Genomic DNA, 26,934 nt, shown 5'->3' on the forward strand with positions numbered 1-26,934 from the left:
GTCTGCATTTTGTAGCGACAAGAGAAAAACTTCACTTGCAAGCAACGGAAAGTTAACTTTTTAAAGATGGCCTCACGCTGTTTGGGGCAAATCTTCAATGCCTTTAAGAAATGATCTTTTGCAATCTTTGCGATCAATAAAACTGTACACCACAATTTAGCTACCTGAATGTAATAACACAATCTAACAGCGGCTCTGTCCTGTGCGACAGAACCAACGGTCTGAACAAAAAATTGCCACCGGTGGGCAAAATTGTTTCAGACTCGTCGCACATTTCCAGCCAGCAGATCGTGACGACCTCTCCCACCGTCCGCTTGACCTCACATCCTTCCAAGGGCACGATTGCAAAGTCGGGAATTGCACGAGAGCTGTCCGTCAGTATCTTTCCTGCAAGATAGTAACATATGCAAGTGGATTGAATCGGTCGGTGCAGACGACATGTAACTGATATCTTATACCTCGAGTGCTGCATAACCCTCCAATCACAGGATTTGAAACAAGTCATCAGGAACATTTATGGTGAAACACCTTTTTAATATTGTGAGGCTATGGATGTAATAGCTACAGGAAAGGGGGAATAAAAGAGAAGGAGTTTTAGGTTCCTTATTTTCCAATACCTTTTGTTTTTGTGAGTGATAAAAGCACAGGGATGCCATGAAAAAGCCTGGTGTATTGTAAAAAAAAGTCTGGAAAGTAAAGATGTTAATGAATAAACGCCTTCGTCATCCCTCCAAGTTACAATATATATTACAATAATTTATAGGAGATATCCCATTAAACCAATAATTTATAGGAGATATCCCATTGAACAATTTTACCCGCTAAATGATGGGAAAGGGTGTGCGTGTGAAGATGATATAATAATAAGTAAGCCATTATCTGAAGCAAAAATTGTCCAAATCTGGATAGAGTAAAACCTTCCCCGTATGCTCCATCCCCCCACCCCCGGTCCCCAAAACCAACAGGGCAACACTCATAGCAAAACAACAATGGCCAATCACTCATCAAAATACTCTGTATAGAGTATACCGTTTGCATCCATAATCTTGGTCTGTATTTGTTCAGTTTCCTCTGGCTGGAAACCAATTATTGTAAATATCTTGTTTGCAAACATTCCGTCTGTACCTGTGACAAAAAAAAAACAAGATAAAGATATTAGTAACATATCAAAAACAGCAAAACATGAAAATCCACTATCATCTGTTACCGGACTCTTTGACGATTTGCTTACTTAAATGCTCACTGTCTGTAAGACAAGAGGTTTGCACGACGGATGAAACGTAAACATTTAAAACTAAAAATTTATTTTGACCGTAGATCATCTTTCTACAATTTTTATGTCTTGCAAAATTGCCATATTAAATATGTAAAATATCCGGAATGTTAATTTCCTCAGACGTAGAGCTGTGGGGTGATGCAAGCTCCTCTGTTCATTTCTAAGTTTTAAAGTAAATTCTTTCATTTCAACATATACTAGCAGCTCTTCAAAGTGAAACCGTTCTATCGACTTCAAGTCGTGAAAAAAGACCAGGTCACTAAATTATGAATTCAAAGGATGACTTCAAAAGCGTCTTTTCTACACAGGAACCGTAGTATTTTACAAGAGACCATCATCAGAGCCCTCAAAACTGAGACACAAAAGTTTTTTGTTTTTTTTAACTAATGAAAGAAATTTCTTGTATTCAGTATAGTACAAAATCAACAACGTTGGGCTGTCTATTCGTATAACGGAATAAAATGTAATTAAACTAATTCAATATATTAGAGTATATATATATATATAGTGTATAAGTATCTTCCTTTTTTTTTCCATCTCATTTATTCACGAGACACAAAAGTTGAACACTTTATTATTCCCCTTATCATCATCTGCAATGTCCTCCAAACACAATGCGCAATTTGCAACCACTAATGTTAAAACCCAAGGAACAAGTCTTTGTGCAACATCATGTCTTTTTTTCTTTTTTCCCTTTATACTAATAGTTGTTTTATGAGTACAATTCGTACAGAAATGATGACGCATTACTGTTAAACATGAATGTGCAAATCAGTTCTTTGTTTATTTATGTTAATGTACATGAATATACCTGCCACCTCCATCAAAGTTACATCTTCATCCGGGCTCTTATCTTCATCTTCCTCAGGGAAATCTACTTCCCCATCGTCTCCTCCCCCTTAATCGAGAGAAGCAAGAAATAAAAAATAGATCTACTTGATACATCTACTAAACACTTAACAGAAAGCAGAAAGAGAGAGATATAAAGAGAGAACTATTACTGTTAGATTTTACAGCCTCCCACACAGACATCATGACTATTAAAGGGTGTGAAGACTCGCGCAAGGAGAAAAGTCTAACGCCGGTAATCTGACCTAGTTTCGAATGAGGTGTAACAGAAGTGTTAGACACCACCATTGATCCCAGAAAATACACACACAGCTTGCTACCATCGGTAATAAGACACTAGTGTACAGTCAGTACTTACAGCTGCGGTCAATACACACAGCACAGTATACAAACGATACAGCGATGGACATCTCAGGTCCAGCTAAAGATAACAAGGTATCACGGTATCAAGGTTTCATTACTGTCTGCATTTTGTAGCGACACAAGCAAAACGTCACTTGCAAGCAACAGAAAGTTAACTTTTTCAGATGGCCTCACGCGGTTTGGGGCAAATCTTCAATGCCTTTAAACACACAGAAATGTTGAAAGAAGTAAAATTACTGGTACAAGGTTCCGAAATTGTATACTCCTACACTATCAAATCCACTGATTTATCACCCAGACACTGCAGAGATCAGAGTAGGTGATTAAATATCAGAGTGAAGTATGAAGGTGCTTGAATGATGCTTGAAAGTTGGACCCTTGATGACCATTTCTGTTCTGTGATTTTAGTTATTTTCTAGCATAATGTAGAAGACATTTTCAAACACCTCTAGGACACTAACAATGCATTCTGTCCCATTCTCTCTTATTGGAGAAACATTTTTGAATTTGGTTAATAGTAACTTGGCAATACTTTTACCAAACTCAGTAAGTATTGCTAAAATTTCAGGATTACGATTAATTAAACCACAGTACTCTCCAAAGAGAGAAGGTAATTTCATGGAATGAACATTAAATCAGTGAGAAAATTAAATGAACACTTCTATTTCATCCAACAATTTTTGCTGCCCAGACACTTTTACATTATTGGTGTTTAATCACATACAAAAAGCAAGACAGATAATCCATAGTAAATATAATATAATAAAATAAAATATAATAATAATAATATCATAAAATAAAAATATATTTGGCCTTGCCTTCCTCTTCTGAAAATGAAACTTGCCTAGTCAAATCTAGTAATCTGTATTTCAATTTGATCTTTACATCCAGTAGTGTCAAGAACGTTAGCAAGATCAAATGCAAAAATGCCACTTTTAAGTTTAAAAGACCACATATTAAAACAACGGGATACATACACACTTATAATAATAAAACTGTCATGATTCAGGCATCCAATGGAAAATGCAAAAACTCATCATGTGACTGGCGGGTAAAACATTAATACCTTGAACTGATCTGTACTGGTTAAGAAGCATATCTGGCTGTTGGTCATCTGTCCTAGAGGGTTTCCTCACAGGTCCTACCTTAGGATTCATTGGTTCTCTGCAAATAAAAAGGGAAATATATAGCTGCGAACATACAAGAATCTAGGCAATGAAGCAGTTACGTACGATAGTGGATATTTCACATTATTGTAGGCTGGCTGTGTGGACCACTGAACATTCCACAAGTTGATTACGGAACGACGAACAGAACAAAGAAAATCTTGCATGGATATAAGTCAAGAAATTAGAATTAAAAATTCCATACTATACATATATTAAATAAGGTAAGAGTGAATATCTGGCTTCTATTCACACAAGTTAGTTTCCTATAGTTAAATGAGAAAGGACACAAAATCAGTAGTACAAAAGGAAAGGAATAATTTATCCAGCATCGGATTGCAAAGTGCTGAGTATAACTGGCAAATTGAAAAGATGTGTAGCAACCATTATACACAGTAATCATATTTTTATATAGTAAGAAAAAGCTGCCTTCAAAACTACTAAACAAAGTTTAAAACTAAATTACTTCCTTTAAAGATCCTTCTGGAAAAAAAAACAAGCAAAATAAATTCTTTACACTATTGCAATGAGGTCATGTTTCTAAGGTCCTCAAAAGACATTTACAATATCTTAAAAAAGTTTAAGGAATTGAATCATGGTTTGGAAGGGAAAAGAAGGAAAAAGGGTTATGAGATCAATTTAAAATATAAAAATTAAATTAGAGCTTACTCATCTTTCAGCAGAGTGTTGCCTTCTGTAAACTCTGGTAAAGAGTACCTCTCTTCGGGTTGTCGTTTACCATGACGGTAACTTTCCACCAACCACATGGTATTCAAAATATGGACCCTAAGGAATAGATATAAAAAATTATTATGCACTAAACAACCAATTTGATTTTGCCATCGAAGGCTACTAGTTATCTTCCTTGCTCCTAACATAAGGGCGAGGGGAGGGGGGTTGGGTGGGTGGGTGGAAATGACAACGTCATGAAACATTTTTTTTTTCTCCTTCTTCTTCTTTGAGGAGCAACCTAATGGAGCCCACACCTACTTTCTACTTAAGTGCTAAGCATAACTTGTTTAATTCCACAGAGGTTCACTTGGACTACTCTTATAGTACAAATCATGATTTAAGCAAACCCTCACAGGTAAATCTTATAAATTGCATTTTGCCATGAAACTGTGGCTACCGACAAAGCAAAATACATTTCTTTTGACAATTTTCTTCAGGATGTTATGGCACGCCATAGCATATCGACAACAGTTCCCAGATACGACCGTGATGATTTTAAGTGAAACTTTTTCCGTGGCAAAACGGACAGACAAACAAGCAGAAAATGAATAGGAAATCATTTTGCATAATTCCAATTTATACTGAACAGATTCGTTTGTATCTTGTTTGTTACCTGTTTATTAGTACTCATACTTTTAGCCAGAAGATTTTTCAGACATTAGCATTTTTAGAGTAATGGCTCAAGTTGTGAAATTCTAGGTCTGAACTTTATTTCCAATTTCAAGATACCCTTTGTTTCTCTCTCTTCATCTCTCTCTCTCTTCATCTTCTTTCCTCACCGCCATTTAATTCAAATTTTTACTTTGAAATGAAACCAAGACCCGTTAAATGTCATTAAACACACAGTAGCACGGGCTAAATCAAACAATTTGTACAAACGATCTCGGTACTAAACGGGTCTGGCCACAGAATGAAAAATTACACTGCTCTTTCATGGTCATTTTAAATACTGATTGCAAAAGTAGGAATAAGAGGTTCTCCTAATATTTTTCTTTATGCAAATAATGCTTTATACTGTGGAGTATGCCATTAGATATTGGATTTAATCTGACTATATGCATTTTCTAACATACGGTTAGAAATGAATGCGCATGCTATGTTGCAGGTATAATATATATTTTTCATATAATATATTACTGTCTTCTATAAGTCATGTTTCCCCCCCCCCCACAAGCTATGTATTACTATAAATCTCTTTGTTAAGGTAGCTCTAGGACAAGAGGCTCTAAAAAAAAAAAAAAATCGGCCCGCAATCTTGCAATTATCTGGAATGTGGGTCAGTAAGGTCCTAGTACTAACTATCCTACCATCCTATCCTGGGCATATGAGTCAACCTAGGTACAGTGGTGTGGTATTTATTCAACCAATGTGCTTTGCTCTGGGCCTCACAGGAATATTAAATTCAGCACCCCTGGTAATACAATATCTTTCATTACTTACTCTGAGGATTTGTTGGAATGAAACGTCCTGACGTCCGGGGTGATCCTATCCGCTACCAAGATATGGGTGACGGCTTGGTTGAGCTGACTTAGTCGTGTGCCACCACCAGCGTTGATGACCCTTCTCACCTTCTCCACGAGTTCAGCAGTGAAATCGCTGACGTAGATCTGTAAATAATTCACAACATACAACATTTCAAGTTACTTTATTATACATGTATGTAAACTAGAATTTTAAGTTAGAATTGCAAGAAATTATCTATCTGGCAATAAAAAACAATTGCATGTTACATCTAAGCCATTGTATAATGGATTCATTGATTACAGTAGGTGGAATGGAATGAAGGCAAGGGGTATGGTGTAGAAGATATCGTCGTAAGTACCAATCTGAAATTACAAAATTCATGGATAAATGTCCCTTTTTGGATCAGGAGGGGGTGGGGGGACACCCCGATGAATCCATTCAGGAGAATTTGACTATTTGGTTCCCTCTGAGATTCAGGAAAATATTTAGAAATTCATCTTATTTGAAGCAAGTTGTCATAGTAACCATACCTTACAGCCATCCAAGAAGGGATTCTCGTGAGATTTATCGAGCTTCAACTCTTCCAGGGATCTCAAACCGCTCTCCAAAGTGACTGAAACATCTGTCAAGACTTTGTCTTTGATCTCAGTGAGGTTGAACGTCGTCATAGCCGTTTCGTCTACATTGGAAAAGCTGCTGATGTTAGAGATGGTGCTGACGTCCGCGCCTTTAAATTCTGGTGGGAATGAACAGGAAATGAGGGCAAATCTATTAGTGGGAAGGTTACATGCATACATACTTACATGCATAAATACAGTGTGATATAAACACAATTCAAAGTTTCATCAAGGGGTTGGAGGGGTGGGGGCTGGCATGGGGGGGCTGGAGGGAATGCTGAGGAAGAGCCGAAGAGGAGAGTAATTTTCAGCTTTGCACAGTGATGATTGATCCATTCTCCCAACAATAACATAAGAATTCCATGCCTGAAGGTGCAATGTTTCTACTTCTTGGGTAGAGACATTGAGAGAGGGCAAGGGGCGAGGGTAAGGGGCGAGAGGGCAAGGGTAAGGGGAGAGAGGACAAGAGGCGAGAGTTTGCACAGTTTATAAAGTAGTCTGCTTACGGGCAGTTCAATCATGTTGTGGAGAGATACTAAGTCTTCCAACTATGAAATATCTGGTAAATCCATAAAAAGTACTGTATATTAATAAAAGTTGGAAAAGGTCTCATCTTGGTTACAAGGTCGATGAATGATTGATCCGGTATCGCACCGCAAAATGCAAATGCCAAATGGGCAAATTCCGGATACTAGAGCACAGATGTATTGCAGTTTATGTAGACACAGGAAACCATAGTATTTTATAAGAGAGAAAGTTCCTAGCCTCCAAAACCATTACACAAAGTTTGAACACTAAATTATTTCCTGAAGGTGTGTACCAAGTTCCAAACATCCTCTTAATACTACCCACTATAAAGGATTACGGAATGAAGCTGCATAAAATATTCCTGCAAACACAGAACCTCAACAGTTGTTTGTATCCAAAGTAGGTATCGGTCCTTATCGACGGTCATGTGTGCCACCACATTTTCAAACAAAGCTCTTCCAACGTTGACATTTCCAACACTGACAATTTGAGATATTAAATCCAGAGGAGTCTTTCTCTTGACAGTCATCAGTAAAATGCTTGACCAAATTTCATCTTCAGTTTTGAAAGAATCTGTAGTTCCAAGGGTTTGGATTCCAAAGGCCAGGAAAAGTGCAATACTTATCATGTAATATATCACAGTACTGCATAAATCCTGACCTCTACAATGCAAACATTAATGCAGGTCAAAATCTTCACTTCCATCAAAAAAATCTTCAGATCTCCCTGGGTCCACAAAATATTTGACCAAAACAAACATGTCATCATACCCATTATTCTCCGTAAAAGTTTCCCCTAAGCAACACACAGGGCCTGTCATCATCTGTCTATCACGCTGGACTTCATTATGCAAGAATGTGATTATGAGTCACTTACCAGCATCACATATAAATTTTTAATATAATATACATATAATTCATAATTTATAATTCAGGACAGCACATTTTCTCAATTTACCACGAGAGCCAGAGAGAAAAACATTGGTTGGTGGAAAACCCAGAGTGAACAAAAAATCTTGTTATACATGGATTGAGAAATGTGCACATGATGCCAGTGGGGTCCCCCATCCCCTCCCCCACCCCCCCCTCCCAGCCTAAGACCTTTGGGTTTTTGTTATTGTTAAGTGTGATAGAGATAAATGTCATAAAAAACATCTTATACCATTTGGAAGATATCAGGAATGGAATGTTCCTTCATACAGAAGGTTGAATGGCTAAAGATCGAGTCTAAATATAACATTGTTAAGCCACATATGCTATACTGTTTTTACGTTTTCTGTGCTTTTTTTCAATGTTTCATTGCTTGTAAATGGAGATGGGTTTGGCAAATCCTGAATCTTACACAGTGAGCATCTTTTAGAGGAACCGATGATGGCACTGGTTTCAGTGTGAAGGTCATTAACATTTACTGAGACAACATTGCAAGGGAAACAAAGAGAAATTAAAAGGTTTCCAGATCTTAGTGGCACTATAAGATCACATGGTCTTACAAAAAGGACAGCTCCCATATACAACTTTTAAAGTAGGATACCTCCCAAGAGGAACAAGAGTTTTTCTAAGCTGGTTTGGGGGTGTTATTCGTCACAAAGATCTCTGTCGCATAAAGCCCAAGATGAAGGTTTGGTTTCTGTCTCCTTAAAGAATTTTGGGTGTATAAAAAACGGTTCTAGGACAATGCCCCCCTGGACAATTGTCCCCCTACAATTGCCCCCCGGGACAATTCCCCCCTGAAAACTGCCCCCCGGACAACAGTTGTCCGGGGGCAGTTGTCCGGGGGGCGGTTTCCTGGGGGGAAATTGTCCGGGGCAGTTTTCAGGGGGGAATTGTCCAGGTGGGCAATTGTCGGGGGGCAATTGTCGGGGGGGGGAATTGTCCAGGGGGCAATTGTCCTGATACGATAAAAAACACTACTACTCATTGTTTGGCATTATACAGCAATTGGTACATTTAACATAGCATTTTTGCTATGTGGTACCAACTCAAGTACTCCCTGTGAATAATCAGTATACTTGTTCCCCTTTCTACCCAATGTTTTAAAGATGGCGACTAACCACTCATTCTCTTTTCCTTGACTGGTGTCGATGTGTGGCACTCTGTCTCGGAACAATCTGGAGGGTAGAGGGCTTCATCACAGCTGTAACCTTTCTCAACACCATCAGATAACCACTGTGTTTGAGAAAACATAAAGTCAATGTTACATTGTCAATTCGACTAACAAAACTTTGCAGTTTCATATTAACTCAATTGGAGACTGAAGATCTATGTCTTGTTTAAAATGTTTTCAACCAAGAAGGAACGTCACTGTCTGTAAATCAGATACAAGCAGAATAAAAATCATATTTTTTAGAAGGCAGTTACTTCACAATACTTAGCAGCCACATACTCATGTGGGAGACAACGAATTGCTTATTACTTTAATACACTTCACGTTGGGTGGCTATCCAAATATACAGCTTTTTTGTTGTTGCTCATTTTGGATTTTTTTTCCATTTGGAAGATCATATCAGATGGGAAATATGTCAATATTAATGTAAAGGACAAAAAAAAAGCAACATTTAAAAGAAGACTCATCACATATATCCTCTTGCTGCAGAAATCACATGACGGCCTGATGATTCGATCCTAGCAGGATCTTCTTCAAAAGCTGAAACGCTTTTGAAGAAGATCCTGCTAGGATCGAAATGACAGGCCAACTTACTTTAACACATACTCTTACACAGGCTCTCTAATGGATAAGCAGTTTGCTAACAGTTTTAATTTATTTTGAAATCACATGACGATATGTAGCCCAGGGTTAGAAAACTGCAGAATTTCCCATAAATGTTTGTAGTACTGCTGATATCCAGATATCGTTCACAGAGTGGACAAATATGGACTGATATCATTATGCTTAAAACTAGATTTTTCAGTGAAATACTAGAGAAACAAACAACTGCACAGCCTATCATATTACCGTTACTGACCAGTAATACTTACTTGTAACGAGACACAATGTATCTTCCATTTTTTAGCATGCTCGTACTTAGGACCTGGTAAAAGGGAATGATGAAAACAAATAATCAGACCGTTTAACTAAGAAATATTTATAACAAAACATTTCCAAACTCCCAAAAATCAAAACCAATAACTTTAAAAAAAAAAATATGAAAATGTCCTCAGTGTAAGTGTTAGCAGCTGTGTTCCAAAGCATTTAAATATTATATTTGTCATGACAAAATCGATTGCAGCAAATTTAAATGGATATTCCAGTGGCTGAAGATGATTGCTTCGAACAAAAATTGCTGGGAATTTTCTGCAACTTTAGTTAAAAGCCACATCCTTTTGGTGTTTTGTATGGCTAAGATATGAATGTTCAAATTTAATTATTTTCTTAATGCATCTGGCAACAGTAGAGTGAATGATGTCATCACACAATTAAAGCTGTAAATTTTATTTTTTATTTTTATTTTTTTGTAATTTTTAACTCACTTTATTCACAGATCAACAATAATATTTCTACAGAAAAGTTGGCAATATGATGAAATTCTAAATACAGATAACATTGACACATAAGCAAACATTCCAATGGTAAGTCATTTCAAGGATACATCAATTAGAATATTGAAAAAGGAAAGTAAGACTTTGAAGAACAGTAGCCATGATACCATCAAGAGACTACATGCTGCGATGTGCTCCACGGATTAATCGAGGGTTCATCCAATCAAAATAGGTTACCTTCAATTGACTATATCTCAAATTAGGAACAAGATATTGGAAAGGAGGTATTCACATTTCAACTAACAGTGTGGACTATTTCTTAATTAAATCTCAAATAATTGTTACATTGCCTGAATCAAAATTAAATAGCCAATGTATCTCACAAACCTTTAGCACTTCGCACAATCAGATGAGTGCTCTCCTGAAATTTCAATTCTCGACTGTAAATTCCGCCTACGAAAGAAAGAAGCAGAATATCGCCGTATTTGTAAATCTATCTAGAAAACAGTGAAGCGTAGTGCTCAGTAAAATCCTAAAAATATTGATTTTTTTTTTATAGATTTTTGGAACTGAATCCTGACTAGAATCATATCTAGCTGAAAATCGAGATGAATTCTACTTATAATTGCTGCATATTTTTTTCCTTGAAGACAATTCAGTGACATCTTCCGAGAGAATTGCTCCGCCAAAGCTCGACCGAATCGTCGAGACGGTGGCGAAGTTACGGCAAAAGCCAATTAAAATTAGTCTGAGGAACTACCAAGGTAACTGCAGGATTGAAAACAAAAATATTTTACCATGTTCTGTTATTGCTTCTTCGATCCTTTTCTTTTCGTCCATTTGGAACCCTGTCAGGCAGACATTGCATCCTTTGAATATAGGACATTTATAAAGACTGATTACTTCGCTGCTTGTTCCTTTGTAGTACCTAGAGAATAAAAGAAAAGGGTTTTTATGAACGACAGATAATAATTTATCTGGTATCACATCACAAGATGCCACATAAGATATAATACAAGCGGAAGTAGTTTCATACACAAGAACCATAGTATACTATAATAGACACACTTCAGAACTATCAAAACTGCTACACAAAAATTGAATCCTAAATTTTATTCCATGAATGAAATTTAAGTTCATTAGAAAATGATTGAGAAAAAATAGTCACTTGTCGTAGCACATTACCAAGCTTTTGCAGACTATGAGTATAATTGCTATGAAAAGGAGACGCTGGTGGGAAGGTTTGAGAACATCTAGAAAGGTCTGTATTATCGACAGATTGCTCACAATTAAAGTCTTTTTATTGTAGAGAAAGTCCTTGATAATTTTCTTTGGCCATTTACTGATAAATGTGACTTACTTGGTTTGTCCTTCGTCCCAGCAAGCATCAACCCAGTCTGGTAATAGAATAGGTTTCTTCAGATCTGCAGCCACCTGTAGATTTGTAATAGTAAACGATACTTGACTTACTTTGAGGATTTACATGAAAAATCAAATTTTCTGAAAATTGCTTTAATAACAATAATAATAATAATCATGGACATTTACAGTATAATGCGCCAGTATCCGTCTAAAAAGACGCTCATGGCGCAGATATTATTGTACTTCCATGTTGTTTGATGCCAATATCCAGATATGTAACAATACTTTTATAAGAAAACCTTTTGCACAGAAAAATCATCGATGGAAATGAAGTCCTTACCCAAATCTTCTTGGAAGAGGCATCATGGTTTAGAGACAACGGAGTCGGTTACAAAATAAAATGTGGAATCCCATAACATTAACTCATTCATTATTACATGTGAGAATACAAAATGCCATTTCATACACTGAAGTGAAAATACGATGTATGTGCACATATTGGAAAGATCCAGCAAAGAGCTCACTCCCATGAAAACTAGTTACTAGAAATAAATAAATGATTATACAAAAAGGAAGATGAATAATTACAGAAAAACACCTCTCCACCATAGAGAAGTACTACTCACATGGTACTTTTTTGAGCCAACTTCGCCTGCTATGAGGTGGGTTATACACTCGGTCAAGTCTTTGGACACTGTCCCTCCCATCCACTGGACCTTTCTGTGGATCAACTCCTATGAGGAGAGGAACGTATTTGTACAGGTAAGGAGAAAAGACTTCCAACACTAGAAAGGTGAGTATTGTTCTTGCATTAACACATATGTAAAAGAGAATGAAGACAAGCAAAGATGAATAATTTATCCAGTTACCCATCGCAAAACAGTCAAAGTGTTATACAAGAAAGGTGTGATATTTCCATCCTTGTAAGATCTTTGTCAGAGGCAAAGCTTCAAAAAACCCATAAAAACTCAGTTTAACTCTGAAGGCCAACACCTTTTATACATTATTGACACAGGTTTTTTGTTTAGGAGATTAGCTGGTTGCACTGAGTTTTCCCTTCTGCCTGTTGCAAAGTTTGTGATCATTTAGTACTTGCCAAAATCAGGAAATTAGGTTCAACTTGATCAAATTGGGAAGAATAATCTTTCATACGAAATTCATGGGCAGCTCTCACTGCTCTGAAGGAAAGAAAAGCCACTTTCAAATTATTACTAAGTTTTCCCAGATCATCATATAATGCATTCTGTCATTTAAAGGGAGTTTCGAAAATCAGAGAATAAAAGTCTTCTGATATTTTCTGAAACTTTGGAATATAATTTTGATTAGAAACCTTTATATATTCTAGAATTGTAAATACAAACGATCTCTATTACATGGTAGAAATAGCTATTATCAGCATTTATTCAATTAATATAATTAAAAACAAATAAAATCATTAAATGTGAAAAAAATAATATAAAGGATGAATTTTTAAATATATATACCCTGTATATAAATTTATCCGAACAGATATGCTGGTGTAAAGTGATAAATTTTCACTTCACACTCTTGTTTAGATTAATGAGAGTAACTGAATGTAAAAATGGAAAATTGAGAGAAAGTTACAAGAAAGTTGACAACAATTCTTACCCTTCTCTGCTTGACGACACTAGAGCAAGTAATAACTGCACCAAACAGAGTTAGATTGTGCACTGGATGACTTAGTCGTGGTAACGAGATATCCAATTCTAGACAAGATAAAACACACTGAGCTCCAACAATCCTACAAAAAAAGAGCAGAAAATAACTTTCAATAACAACAAAGTTCTGTACATGACGGTGACTTTCCTGATATCTGCTTATTTTTTGCTTAATTTCTAAAGTCAATTTATCTTCAAATGCTTCTTTTCTTTCCACAGAAATACCTTACCTTACCTGCCAGATATTTGCTTTTATAAGTTACTAAAATATTTTCAACGAATAACCATAAAGTCAATAATATAAATGAATGCACATATTGAAAGCTATATGGAAAGCATTCGAAGGAAGTTTATGATATTTCAATACAAACTAATCAGCAGTAACACCATGCTGAGAAAGTTTTGAAGTTTTGTGGATTACATTATTTGCAGGATTTCTTCTTCTAATATCACAACGAATTGGAAAAACCACAGATTGCTATCTTACTAGGGCCAGACAGGGCAAGCTGTGAAAAGTCATACAGTGTCTCTGAAGGTAACTTCAGATTGTCAAACAGCAAATTCAAGTACGGCAATCTATTCCGCATCTTTGAAAGAAAGATGATATCACATTTCCATTTCAAATAGTTATAGTAATTATTTTAAATCTTGCTTCTATCATTTAATCAACATTTTGCTTGACACTGGAAACTGATTAATTATAATACTGATACTTCACTGCTTCAAATAACTTTTGTCTTTGCTCAGTCTCACTTACTTTTGCTCAATGAAACAGCAGTCCTGAGGAACCCTGACTTGGTTAAGATCATGCTGGAGACAAAAGGCATCATCAAACAGATTCACAAAACACACACACACCTGTTGTATTACTTTAAAAACTCCAGCAACTATTTAACAGACAAACCTGCATCCAAGTTTGAGCAGATGGTCAAACGCCTGACCCTCAAATGGGTCACATACATAGAGGTTATTATCGGTCGTGGTCATTTCTAGAACGGCTTCTTCTTTCACCTTTTCTGTCGGGACTTTGGCAGCTTGAACACCCTGAAGATAAGTTGTGAAGAAAGAAAGGTTTATTTTGCATACTTTTATATGTTAAAGAAATATCGAGACAAGTCATGACACGCATAAAATTAATTTCTCAAACTTCATTCCAGAACTTCTCAGTTGATGGTCAAATTATGTTATGAAAGCAATTCAGTTCTGCTCCCAGAAATTAATTCTAGCAAGTCATACTGTAGTTTTAACAAGATGGACTACAGTGTGTTTCTCTATCTTGAATGCCTCTCGAGATGAATGCAATAACATAGACTTCAGTGTTTAACTTTTATGCAGCAAATTTGAATTTGCATGAACTACAAACAGTTACACTGTTTCCTGTGTAGAAACTGCTTATTCTGCCATACTTCTTACAATTCTGTAGCAGTCTGCAAATATAGTATAGCATTTCTTTGCCATTCCCTGTACAACAAGACTTGATGTAAAATATTCAACATGTGGAAACAAACCTTGACAGCATTTTGCATCTGGTCCTTCCTGTTGTTTGCTGATGACACAAATCTGATCACAAAATCAGGTTTGCCAGACATGATTGTGTTTTAATTCAATTATTCTGAAAGAAAATTAAGATAAATCTAGGAATCATTTGTTGTGTATGGTATATTACAGCAGAGTCCCTCCAAATGCATCTAATGTTAGCCTTATTGCATGTGAACTTTGTATATTGCAAGTAGAAAGCAGGTCTTTAGTTTTTGCCTGTTCTATCAGAAGCACAAAATTAAAGAATAAAAAGTAATACAAAATCGTCAATGCAAATTTTGAATTATTCCTATCTAGCATACAGTATAGTCAAGACATGAAGAATATCAATACTGCAGGATTAAACATAGATTTGTCAAACTGATGACCCTGCATAAAATAAAGGTTGATCAAGCAGGAATACCAATTACCATTAACAAATCATAATATTCATCTCCTGGGATGGAGATGTGATGACCTAAATCGAAATAATCCTAATAAACATTAAATCCGAAATTAAAGCAGCCTTCTTGTAAACATTTTTGGCCTACTTGCAGGTGTAAGATTCTCTTAATGTTAAATTACGTAGGCCTAAGCCTGTTTGGGACTTGATTGTGACCAATTGAGTAAGACTACTAGGCCTATCCAACGAGCTATACTGTTACGATACTAAACTAGGTATAGCATACAGCCTATGTCCAATCTGTAATAAGTCCTAATGCATGATGTAGCCTAGGCTAGTAAAACTAAGGTAAATCTAACTCTGGCCTGAGATCCACAATAATTTTTTGTTTTACTTATTTTATGACCACTGAAGTAAAAATACTGAAACTTGACATAGAAAACCATGGAAGTTATTGAACTTTCAACTTACTAGCATCGAATTATGTTTTGACGTTCAAAGTAATGGGAAAGACTTTACATTTTATTATTGTCTCTTATTTTCTTTTTACCGCCGTCCCAATTCGGTTATCAATTTCTATGGGTTGGATATATTTCAAGCACAGGCTTGCTGGAGGGAGTACGTGCATATTACTTCACTCATTACTGTCTGATTTAGTAATGTGTGTATATTTTAAGAAGTGAACAGTATTGGCGGTCATTACTGCAAGAAATACATATCAAGGAATAAATGAACAAGCAAAGAATTAAAACATTACAAAATAAAAAGCATTAGAATAAAATGAAAGAAAAGAGGAAAGGAAATCAAGTGAATCTTTGGACGCTAGGGTTATTAGGTGGTAAATTATATGAAATATAAAAGTACGTCACTCACCTCAAACACTACAGTCTTATTTGCGCTAGGTCGCCGTCTCGTACGAATCGTACAGACAGGATCCAATTAAAAATCCAAACACAAATTCCGCTATCAAAAATATTCTATCGTTGTGTGAAAGATTTCGCTTATCGTTCGTCGGAATAAAACCATCTATTGTTTTATCGAAACCAATGTCTCTAGACCTAGTATTAGTCATGACATTGATAAAGTGATTATTGATCGTAATTAATCTTCTAAAAATAAGGGCGCACTTTCGATTTGATAAAAGTGAAGTCCTCTACAAATCTACGTAAAAGATGAATATATGGGCGCATTGGGCCTGTTTAGCTGCTAACATTTGACAGAGCCTTATACGCAGTTTTACCATCAGGTTAAATAAAATATACTGTTAATGGACTTCCTTTAACAATTTGCGAAGACACTTTGGTGAAATTAGAAAATCTGTTATATTTAAAAGTAATCATTAGTTGATGGTGTAGGCTGAAATGGTTGTTATTAAAAAAGATCTTTAAATCAAGTTGGCTGCAGTAATTTTTTTATTTTGATCTACAGAGCATCGTCGGTGAAAAGTATGTTTTACTGCCCAGTCAAGAACTAGATGTTTTTAAGATAAATGTCGGAAACGGTTGAAATATAAACTAAACTTTGGGTAAAGTGCCTCTTTTATTCACTATTTCTCATGGTAAGTCTACATCAAATACGTTGAATACTGCGTATTACTAAGTTCACTTTTCAGGGCTGCGGTTTTCTACTGAAGCAAGTGACTCGGAAGTTGGACTGGATGTAGGCATGCACTCAGTGGCGTAGGAAGGTACTTTTGAGTGGGGGGGGGGGGATGAAGACTGATGGCCGGCCTGGGGGAGGGGTCTAAGGGGGGGTGTCCCCCTCCCCTTTGTAATTCTTTTCCATTTCCACGTGGCCTCAGATGCAATTTGGTGCAATATAGCACACTTCAACCCACCCACTCCATTTTGTATATAATTTTGCATTTTCACCTGGCCTTAGATGCAATTTGGTGCTCCAAATGAGAATTTTTTCTCATCTGGAAATGAAAAAGGGGTTTTCTGACTTGCGAAGCGGGGGGGGGGGCGGAATGATACTTCCGCCCCTCCACATTTTACACCGGGGGGCTGGCGCCCCCCAGCCCCCGGTTCCTACGCCCTTGCATGCTCTGGATTATAAGTTACCGGATTTGTAGTCTCAGAGTTTCCGAGTGTTGTTGCACCTAAACTGTGTCTAGTCATAGACTGAAGATGGATCGATCTGATCAGGTAGGATCTTCCAAGAAGAGGATTTTTAGCTGCTTGAATACTAATGTGACGATTAAAATCGGAAATTTTAAACTTCGCGGAATAAAGTTTATGAAGTCTCAAGATACCAAACGTTATTTTGTACAGTATCTCAAAATATCGAAAAAGTTTTTAGTGAAATTTTTGGTTTAAACTATTTGCCAATTTGAACTCAACAATTTGTCCAATTTCACGAAATTTCAACTTGTATTTACGAAATTTATATTGTTTGCCTCAAAATTTGCCCGCCATAGTCGACTATGGCCGGGCCACTAATTTCTATAAAAAGTTCAACATTTGTTATATTTATGTCTTGGATTCTTTCTCTGGAAGTTATATTTTGAACTTTAAAAAGTAACAAATTGACGAAAATTAAACGTTTGAAATCTGGAAGTTTCGAATTACCATTACTGGCGATTGACAACAACGTGACTTGATCTCACCATATTTCGGGGGAAATATTCCAAGTGCATAAGAAATAGCAAATTTGCTCAGCCGGGGTGTAGGTGAATGTCTATTAAATCAGTAGAACAGGAGTACACAATGTCAAAGAACAGTGTAGCTAAGCTTAGCATATTTTCAAAGGATTTGAAAACGAGTCTACCTTTGATCCCCTCTGTCCTTATATTGGTGCCTTTTAAGTAACAAAAGTTATTATACTAATCGATCAGTTTGATTGCACATCTCACATATAGGATGATCACAGCAGGTATACAATAAGATAACGCAAAGTATCACCATGGAAATAGCGCCATCTGATCAAGAAATAGTTTTCGCTAAAGTAGTCCCTGCGATAAATCAATTATTGTCCGAAAGGGATCTGTGTCGTGAAAGGCCGAGAAAGTATATATAATTGGTTTGTTGAGATTTCAGGCAATTAAAAACTGTTAATAATCGTACCAACTTTCTGAACAGGTTCAACTTAGAGATATATCGTTTTCTTGAATGGACAGTACGTAGCACAAGTTTCGTTATATACATGCATGAATGTGTAACAAGGCCAAATGAGCATATGCTAGTAAGACTCAGCCTAGCTTTGGCTGTTCTAAGAATAAATAGGCCTAAGCGCGTATGCATAGGCTAGGAACGTGAGGCATTAAACACTGCACTGTTTACATGCTGCTCATTGCAGACAAGTTTTCATTTAGAGAGTTTGGAGACTATTTCATACTAGCTGGTTTAATCAATACTTTAAGTCCTTGCAAATAATGCATTTAGGCTGTGCTGTTGTCAAATTAAAATTGATCCAATGCCAACCAAAAAAGGACTATAGGTTCCCTATATCCAGTAGTCATAGATAGGAGATATAATATGGATAATGAATGCATAAAATTCATAATTTTGACTTCCTTACAGCACAGATGGTCAGAGACAGCAGCTAACTAGTATCCAACCAGTAGGCCCTATATTTACATTATTCTAAAAGGTTGCTGGGGAACTAATCAAAGACAGAATGGCTGATGTGGTGGCTTTGTGGGACATTGCTCTGAGCAATGGCATACACAAAGTGAAGTTTGAACATGGAACAACCAGCGGAAAAAGAACCATCACAATTGATGACGAGGTAATACGTTTTAAGAAATTTTAAAATATGGATAAGGCATTCAGTCTGCTCAAAATAGTGTGTCTGTTTTCCTTCTATAGTTGTGTCATTGATTATGTGTTGGATAAGAACAAATAGACCATGTTACCCTCATAAACTTGGATAGTGATTAATGTTCTGTTGAGACAATTAGTGCTGTATTCAATATAATTGTAAAAATGGTCAGTGGTTGTTGAGTGATTAAGCTATTATTATTTAGAGAAGCATGTACTGTTGATTATTACTGTTAAATGTGCTTTATGTGTTATGAAGCTACACTATCTCATTTGAAATATTCTTGTGACAACCTTCTAGGTTGACAAAATTTATCTCTCAGATATAAGATTGCAAGTTGTTTAATTGTTACCGCTTTTCCAACACAAATAGTTTTTAAACAATTACCTTTTATGGGAGATTTCTCATGCCAACACTGCTGAACGATATGAATTTTGACACAGAATGAATTTTGAATCAGGCATAAATCCTGGTTCTTTGAGTTTTGAACCTGACATGAATTGCTCTCTGGTGGGGACTGTAAAATATGGTAATTGTAGAAGTGTATCATGCTTGCTATATACTCCAGGTTTCCTAGCTTTTAGACAACACCAATGCCTCCTTGAAAAGTGGACCCCTGCTCAAATCTACACCCATTACCGTGGATTATGGCCAGCATGAACAAGAACAGATGTTTTTATTTAATTTATTTCTCTTATTCATTTTGTTTCTTCGTTCTTTGGTTTGTTCCTTCACAGGAAGTCCTTAGAAGAAACTGGATGTTCAAATTGGTCGGCAAAGAAACCTTTCATATTGGTAAACACAAAGGAGTAATCCATATTGAGGCCGTCTCTGGATTTGCCTATGAGTACACCTTAGAGATTGACGGTAAGAGTCTGAAAAAGTTTGTGGAGCACCGTGCAAAAACTGCCAAAGTTTGGACACCAGTCATCGATGGAGTGGGCCATAGGGTGGTTTTTGGTGAGTGTACCCTCTAACATGTCCCCGTTGTTACACAGATGCAAAGATTTATAGCAATACTTGTTTACATTCAATTACTTTTCTCACCGTCACTGCATGTTTCAGGTTCATGTTTGCAATAAAACAATTGGATTGTAACAAAGGTTAAAAAGAAATGTACCTTAAAAAGTGGATGTTGCCTACTAATATTCTACTTTATGTTTTAATTCCACAGAGAAAGACACAATGGATGTATGGTGTGATGGGGAGGTCTTAGATACAGCGGTAAGTAGAACATGCAGTCTCTCAGTGCATTCTGCTTACCTGTCTCCTCACAATGAAATCACTACCTAATTACAGCAAACTGTTTTTATTTGATGTTCATATGAAGGTTTAGTAATATTCAGTTCTAAATCAATTCTTTAGAAAAGCTATTTTTAGAACAGCTGATTCAACACAGCTATTATAGAGCAGCTGCTATAGGACAGTTTGGAGCAGCCAATTAATAACAGCTGCTGTAGGACAGTTTGGAGCAGCCACTTAATAACAGCTGCTGTAGGACAGTTTGGAGCAGCCACTTAGTAACAGCTGCTATAGGACAGTTTGGAGCAGCACTTAATAACAGCTGCTATTGGACAGTTTGGAGCAGCCACTTAGTAACAGCTGCTGTAGGACAGTTTGGAGCAGCACTTAATAACAGCTGCTATAGGACAGTTTGGAGCAGCCACTTAGTAACAGCTGCTATAGGACAGTTTGGAGCAGCCACTTAATAACAGCTACTATAGGACAGTTTGGAGCAGCACATAATAACAGCTGCTATTGGACAGTTTGGAGCAGCCACTTAATAACAGCTGCTGTAGGACAGTTTGGAGCAGCCACTTAATAACAGCTGCTATTGGACAGTTTGGAGCAGCCACTTAATAACAGCTGCTGTAGGACAGTTTGGAGCAACACTTAATAACAGCTGCTATAGGACAGTTTGGAGCAGCCATTTAATATAACAGCTATTGTAGGACAGTTTGGAGCAGCCAATTGATAACAGCTGCTTTTGAAAAGCTATTTTTAGAACAGCTGATTTAACACAGCTATTAAAGAGCAGCTGCTTTAGAATAGCTGATATAGAACAGTCACTTTGTGCAGCTACTGTAGAACAGCCACTTTACAATAGCCAATAAAAGACCATCAGTGAAAAATTGCTGAATAATTTTCCTTTATCTTTTTTTATTTTGGCCCTCTGTCCATTATACATTACAATAATTTAATTTTGGTATCACTTATCCTTGTCCATCTATCTTTTTTTCAATCGTCATATATTTACTAACTTCATTTTGAAGTTGAATATATTTATCAACATTACCTTTCCCACTATATATATTTTTGTTTTCTACAGGGTGAATTCGTTGAAGGTGGGTCGGAGACACACTTTGAAGTCGGTGGGAGGAGCTGCTGCATCAGGGCAGTTAGCAGCGGGAAGAGGAGAGAAGGTATCATCCACTCTTTGTTACTGGATGATAGAGAAATTCCCGAGGCAATTGAATAATATTGGGAGATCTTGCTTCTCTCAATTCATTCCTGCCAAGATTGTCGCTAGGGTCTGTTCCTAAAAGAGATGTTTACAACACAAGGTTTACCTATCAATTCAAAGGGTCATTACTACTTCACAGTAGCTGGTTGCAGTTACAGAGTGACTTTTCCTGTTGTCAAATTGAAGAAATTATGTGATTAATTTCAATAATTTGCTTTGTTAATGTCAGAGAAAATGTGTAAATCTTGAGATTTGCAGTGTTTAAATAAGAACACTTAGCCTAGACCTGTACCATACCCCCCATAACAGAATTTACCTAGTTCTATGTTGTATATGAGAGCCAGGACCAAAACTGAAAATAAATGAGGACCGATTTATGAATTATCCAATAACTTGGTCAAGGGGGGGGGGGGGGACCTCATAGATTTGTAGAGAAATTAACCTGGGGACAAGGTTGAAAATTAAGATGGAACCAGTGACCAAATGACCCCCCCCCCCATAACTTGGCAAACATTATAGATCTGAAACAACCACACTCTGACAAAATGTTTTTGATCAAAAGAAAATGTGCAACCTTGTTGCTGTGTAAATCAATCTGTACATTTCAATGAGTGTGAAAAATACATTAGAAAATAGCAAATAGCCCCTGGTAACACTTCATAAGTGGCTCCTTGGTCCATCACTGAAATGGGTTCAAAACTTAGGGGACACTTTTCATTTCAGAAACGTTTGGACCCTAATCCTGGGAATCTTACCAGGGCTAAAGTCATTTATTGTGTTGCTAACTTTTGAGACCTATTGCCAGTTAAATTGCCCAAATTTGAGTAAAAGTAATGATACTTAAATGTTAATTAAAAAGAAGTCATACATTTATTAACCAATCACAGTACAGCTTTACTGTATTTTGCAAGATCTCAAGAATTTCTAAATTTGTTTTTAGTACCAAAGGAGTCATTTCTTGTTATGTCAATATATACAGAATATCTTTTTTAGTGTATGTGTACTTCAACTGGTGTAGAGTCTTCACTTCAGTATTATGATCAGAAAGTAGTCAAATTTCGAGTTTCATTTATTTAAATCTAAGCAGAATTTTCGACTCCTCAGATCAATTCTAAAATTGGACAGTAATAACATGTGTCTGTGAGTGTGTGTTTATATGACACCTGTTCCTAATTACAACAATGAAAAGTGAATTTACGTTTGAACATCATACTTAGTATGTGGGTCCACATTAGTAAATACAAAATCCCAAGTGTTTTTTTTTGTGGAGTTCAAAGGTTTTTTTGAGAACGGTGGAAGTCACAGTGTGAAAACTATGCTCCGTAACTGCAAATGTTAATCTTGAATGAACTATACATTCTTAGTATCTGGATCCACTTTTTGTGTATTAAAAACAATTCTATCTTTTTTTCTGTGGAGGTCAAGGTAATTCAGGTTAACCAGAGGTCATAAGTCTGAAAACCTTGTCAACACTTGAACACCAATTGTAAAGTTTGGATAAGCTTTGGCCTTGATGTGTAGGTCCACAAAATCCTGCTGACCAGCACTTCAATTGAACAATAACCAAAACTTGAATATCGTTAGTTCACAGTGTTGAATTTTCTCATTTGTTTCTCATAAAATGTTGTTAAGGACTCCTTAAAGCCCATTGGCCTGCTGGTTGAGCGAGAGTTTTTCTCTCCAACTAGTGGCACGATGTACCATTCATAGATAATATGCTTCCAAGACAAACCCACGGTAATTTCATGTGTCTTACTATTTAGAATTAACCTCAGCTACAGTTACTGTTAAACAACAACATCATTCTGCTTTGCTATGGCTGCATTATTTTCATCCAAAGTACCATTGTATTCGATCCTGCTAATGTCTGAAAAGCACAATGCTCTGCACAGCCGTTGTATATTAATTCGTTAAGATGCTGCACCTTCTTTTGGAAGAAGAATATGAAAAATAATACGTCTAGTGGAATGGATGCTATTATAATGGGATTTTTTGGATCCGTATACCATCTGAGCTGTATAGCAAGATCATTGCAAAAAGCTGTTTTGTGAGAATGTTAAAATGAACTAACTGTTAAGTGATGCTACATTATATTCAAATTCCAGATATGCTAGAAAAAGACCACAAAATGTAACCAAAGCTTTATAATTTTTTAACTGCCAAATTTGAATTGCAAACTATTAACTGTCTGATGAGTTATCTTATGGAATGGTCATTATATATATTTATATTTTTTTTACAAGACATGCCCTCACCCATCTGCACCCACATGTTTTATTTTGAAAATCTTTCCAAATTGCAATCCCTTGTTTTTTCTTATCATCCCTATAAATCAGGCAGTTATTTTTACTATGGTTAAGGTGACCACGAATGTGGAAGAAGCCCGCAAGGGCTCATGGATTACAACTTTTGAATTTAGAAAAGTCATTTCAGATGGGAAAACCATAGATTGCTCTTGGATGAAAAACCCACCTTACTGTGACCCTGCCGGGATCAAACCCTGAACTTCCCGATTGCTAAGCCTCATTGCTGCAAATGCCAGTGCCATTATCCACTCGGCCACAGCACCAATGATTGTGAGAAGTGAACTCAGCCAACAACTTATTGTTCGTTTTTGTTCGAGTTATAAAAGCAGGGAGGTTCATGTTTACCAAGGCCATATCTAGCTCTACATAGATAATGGAGGATTGAAAATTTGTTTTTACGATGGGGGGGGGGGGGGGAGGGTGGTTGTGTAACACTGTCATTCATGTAAATTCTGTGAATGACTATTGTGTATTCACCCATTATGCTGCAATAATTACAGCTGGTATATACCTTGTTGAATATAAGCTACCCTGTTGTGCTTAAATATGTATGATAATACTATCCACAATGTTTTGTAACTTAAACCATCTTCTAAAATCTCTATAAATTACAACTTACCTCTAATAATGTAACTACTTTTTATTTTATTTATTTATTAATGTAATAGTTTGGAAGATTATTTTGAAAATAGAGGGCACAAGTATGCTAGGGAAAAAATAATGTCCCATCATAATGAAGAAATGGTGGTTATTAAAACCTTGATTCTCATGTTTTGAGCTCTCAGAGTAGCTCAGAAGCTCACATTCGTCTCTGATTTGACTACTTTTAGCTGTCAGCTTAAGGAACGACAACAAGCATGGGTCCACTTGTGAGCCAAATGACAGAATTTGGCCAGGTAACAAATTTGAAAGGGAAGGTTTTGTCACACTTTCGTAATAGCAAAGGAGAGGGGTGGGGGCAGGGGAGGGTGTTATACCAGTGGTTCAATTCTCTTTATTTTCTTTCAATCACGCAATTTATTATTTATGCTGTATATAGTGTTTAGATTATTTTTAATTGTTGTTATTTCCCACTATTCTAACACCTTGCTCATGGTTGTATTCAAACTTGCATTCAGTACCTTTAACTGGTACATTATGGCTGATTGACTTGGAGTGGAATTGCTCAGTTCAATTTACCTAATTTACATTGTACATTTTATCTCCTATTTATCATATGTTCACTTGTTATATTCTAATACATCGAAATACACAGTATTCAATACCATTTCTTTTTTCATCTTCTTTCTAACTATGTTTTGCGATGTTTAAAGAGGACATAACAAAATACAAAAAAAACTTAGCAATCACTCTATAGGTTTGGTATATGTGATAAGGATAATTGTCATAAAAAACAACTTCCCCAAACAGCATTAAACCCACTTGTAAAACCCCTGGCCTTTAGAACTTGCACGTACGCAATATGGACAAGTGATACCTACTATATTTGTTTTTTTTTTAAATCGATAGTAAGCGGGAATACTTTGGGTAGTCTTAGCAATTATTTCTTCATATGTGTGTATATATATATATATATATATATATATATATACAACAACTACTAGTGTTCTACTAGTCTCAACATATATGTGTGTGTGTGTGTGTATTTATATGTGTGTATATATTCATATATATGGGACATTTGTAAGTTATATGGGATCGATAATATATTCGAGAATAAAAAATATATTACACAGGACTGTTTGATCAAGATCTAAAGTGTAATGAGAAAAGTAAACGCAGTTAATGACTACGATTAACCTCACAGTGACATGGGAAACTCGAAGAGATTATCATTCGCAAACGCCTTTGTGACATAGTAGCCTGTATTAAACTTTTAAAGTATAGCCCAAAGTTTTGATTGCGGTTAAATTCGCAATATCTTCATGCAAAAATTAGACGTAGATGAAGCCGTATATAGGACTATATACAAACAAAAAAACTCTGCAGCAAAGGTATATGGTATAAAGCTTTGTTCAATGACGTGACAGTGCAGAACACCCGCCCCCCCCCCCACCCCTAGATGTAGTGTTAAACCAACATATCAAATATATATCACGTCTTCGGGACTTTCATACGCTACAAACTTTACCCCCCCCATCCCTTCTATCCCCCATCACCCCGGCCTGTGACTGGACTTCCTCATTGGCGCCATACATCATTAAGTTCATTTTGTTTGCTCTTGGTATTACACATTCAGTACACTACAATATCGTGAAGACTCCGCAGAATGACGCAATGACTTAAATATTTGCAGAAATTACTTTGACTTATGGCTACAGCCGCTTTTGCAATAAATAAGTTAAACAACTTCTCAAACAAACGTTTGAAGATAATTTTAACAGGTGGGATGTTTAATTGGTAGACCATGACACGAGCGTGGCTTGTCGATTGTATAACTATCGGCGCATTGTCGTTGGGGGGGGGGGGGGAGAAAAGGTATGATACCAAAAATAATAAATAAAACAATAAGAAAAGTCTTTTATCGCAACAACCATACATACTCTATAGCATAAGAACCCATGCTTGTGATTTTGGTATAAGTAGTCACCTTTCACCTTTTAACTCGCAATAGACGGGTGTCATCCCACTAACATGGCATCAATTCATCCCCATTTTTCTTTATTACTTGTTTGAACGTGACTGCAGGGCGTGCAGGGATGCATGACTATGACATTTTCAAGGTACTTTGATCCTAGCTTGAAATGCTCTCACTGACCAAACAAGGTATGTCAATTTTTAACTATTTGATTCGCTGAGTGGGCTCTCTGTTTACTGTTTATTGATAAGGTTTATAGTTTGAGTGACTAACACCCATCCAGTCATCCATCATGTTATGCTAATACTGTATTAACCATTATTTAAGTAATAATAATATGTATAGTCCTTGGAAAATTTGACAGGAGAGGGGACTCAATAAATCACTTCTT

The 26,934-nt window shown here is 36.4% G+C and overlaps 2 protein-coding genes across 6 annotated transcripts in view; one reads left to right on the forward strand and one right to left on the reverse strand.

Moving 5' to 3' along the window:
- The window catches only part of LOC139966571 (DNA topoisomerase 2-binding protein 1-like), a 32,427-nt gene extending 15,958 nt beyond the window's left edge, over positions 1-16,469 (reverse strand). The window contains exons 1-17 of one of the 2 annotated variants that reach the window (XM_071969744.1): positions 16,307-16,469; positions 15,021-15,124; positions 14,417-14,556; positions 13,463-13,595; positions 12,460-12,567; positions 11,832-11,905; positions 11,269-11,399; positions 10,859-10,924; positions 9,971-10,023; positions 9,046-9,160; positions 6,381-6,586; positions 5,827-5,993; positions 4,324-4,440; positions 3,555-3,652; positions 2,088-2,174; positions 1,030-1,125; positions 165-387 (exon numbers count right to left, since the gene is read on the reverse strand). In XM_071969744.1, the coding sequence (XP_071825845.1) occupies positions 165-387; positions 1,030-1,125; positions 2,088-2,174; positions 3,555-3,652; positions 4,324-4,440; positions 5,827-5,993; positions 6,381-6,586; positions 9,046-9,160; positions 9,971-10,023; positions 10,859-10,924; positions 11,269-11,399; positions 11,832-11,905; positions 12,460-12,567; positions 13,463-13,595; positions 14,417-14,556; positions 15,021-15,101 (1,895 nt within the window). In that variant the 5' untranslated portion in view covers positions 15,102-15,124; positions 16,307-16,469. Of the gene's footprint in view, positions 1-164; positions 388-1,029; positions 1,126-2,087; positions 2,175-3,554; positions 3,653-4,323; positions 4,441-5,826; positions 5,994-6,380; positions 6,587-9,045; positions 9,161-9,970; positions 10,024-10,858; positions 10,925-11,268; positions 11,400-11,831; positions 11,906-12,459; positions 12,568-13,462; positions 13,596-14,416; positions 14,557-15,020; positions 15,125-15,904; positions 16,057-16,306 lie in introns of those variants that run through there. The other variant, XM_071969743.1, reaches the window with a different exon arrangement.
- A 1,765-nt stretch (positions 16,470-18,234) lies between these two features.
- On the forward strand, positions 18,235-23,181 carry LOC139966579 (fas apoptotic inhibitory molecule 1-like). 4 transcript variants are annotated; one of them, XM_071969762.1, is made up of 5 exons: positions 18,235-18,550; positions 18,960-19,162; positions 19,933-20,155; positions 20,370-20,419; positions 21,525-23,181. In XM_071969762.1, the coding sequence occupies exons 2-5, from the start codon at positions 19,052-19,054 to the stop codon at positions 21,672-21,674; spliced, it is 534 nt and encodes a 177-aa protein (XP_071825863.1). In that variant the 5' UTR covers positions 18,235-18,550; positions 18,960-19,051; the 3' UTR covers positions 21,675-23,181. The 4 variants fall into 4 exon arrangements, with proteins under 4 accessions (XP_071825863.1, XP_071825864.1, XP_071825865.1 ...); XM_071969763.1 differs by having other exon boundaries at positions 18,235-18,454; positions 18,955-19,162; XM_071969764.1 differs by having other exon boundaries at positions 18,235-18,441; positions 18,955-19,162.
- The last annotated feature ends 3,753 nt before the right edge of the window (positions 23,182-26,934 follow it).

Source organism: Apostichopus japonicus, chromosome 4 (assembly GCF_037975245.1).
Source record: "Apostichopus japonicus isolate 1M-3 chromosome 4, ASM3797524v1, whole genome shotgun sequence".
Taxonomy (NCBI): Eukaryota; Metazoa; Echinodermata; class Holothuroidea; order Aspidochirotida; family Stichopodidae; genus Apostichopus; species Apostichopus japonicus.

Coding starts and splice junctions, on each gene's coding strand:
- LOC139966579 (XM_071969762.1), top strand. CDS start 19,052: ATGGCTGATGTGGTGGCTTTGTGGGACATTGCTCTGAGCAATGGCATA. Junction 19,163..19,932: donor CCATCACAATTGATGACGAG/GTAATACGTTTT, acceptor GTTCCTTCACAG/GAAGTCCTTAGAAGAAACTG. Junction 20,156..20,369: donor GGGCCATAGGGTGGTTTTTG/GTGAGTGTACCC, acceptor TTAATTCCACAG/AGAAAGACACAATGGATGTA.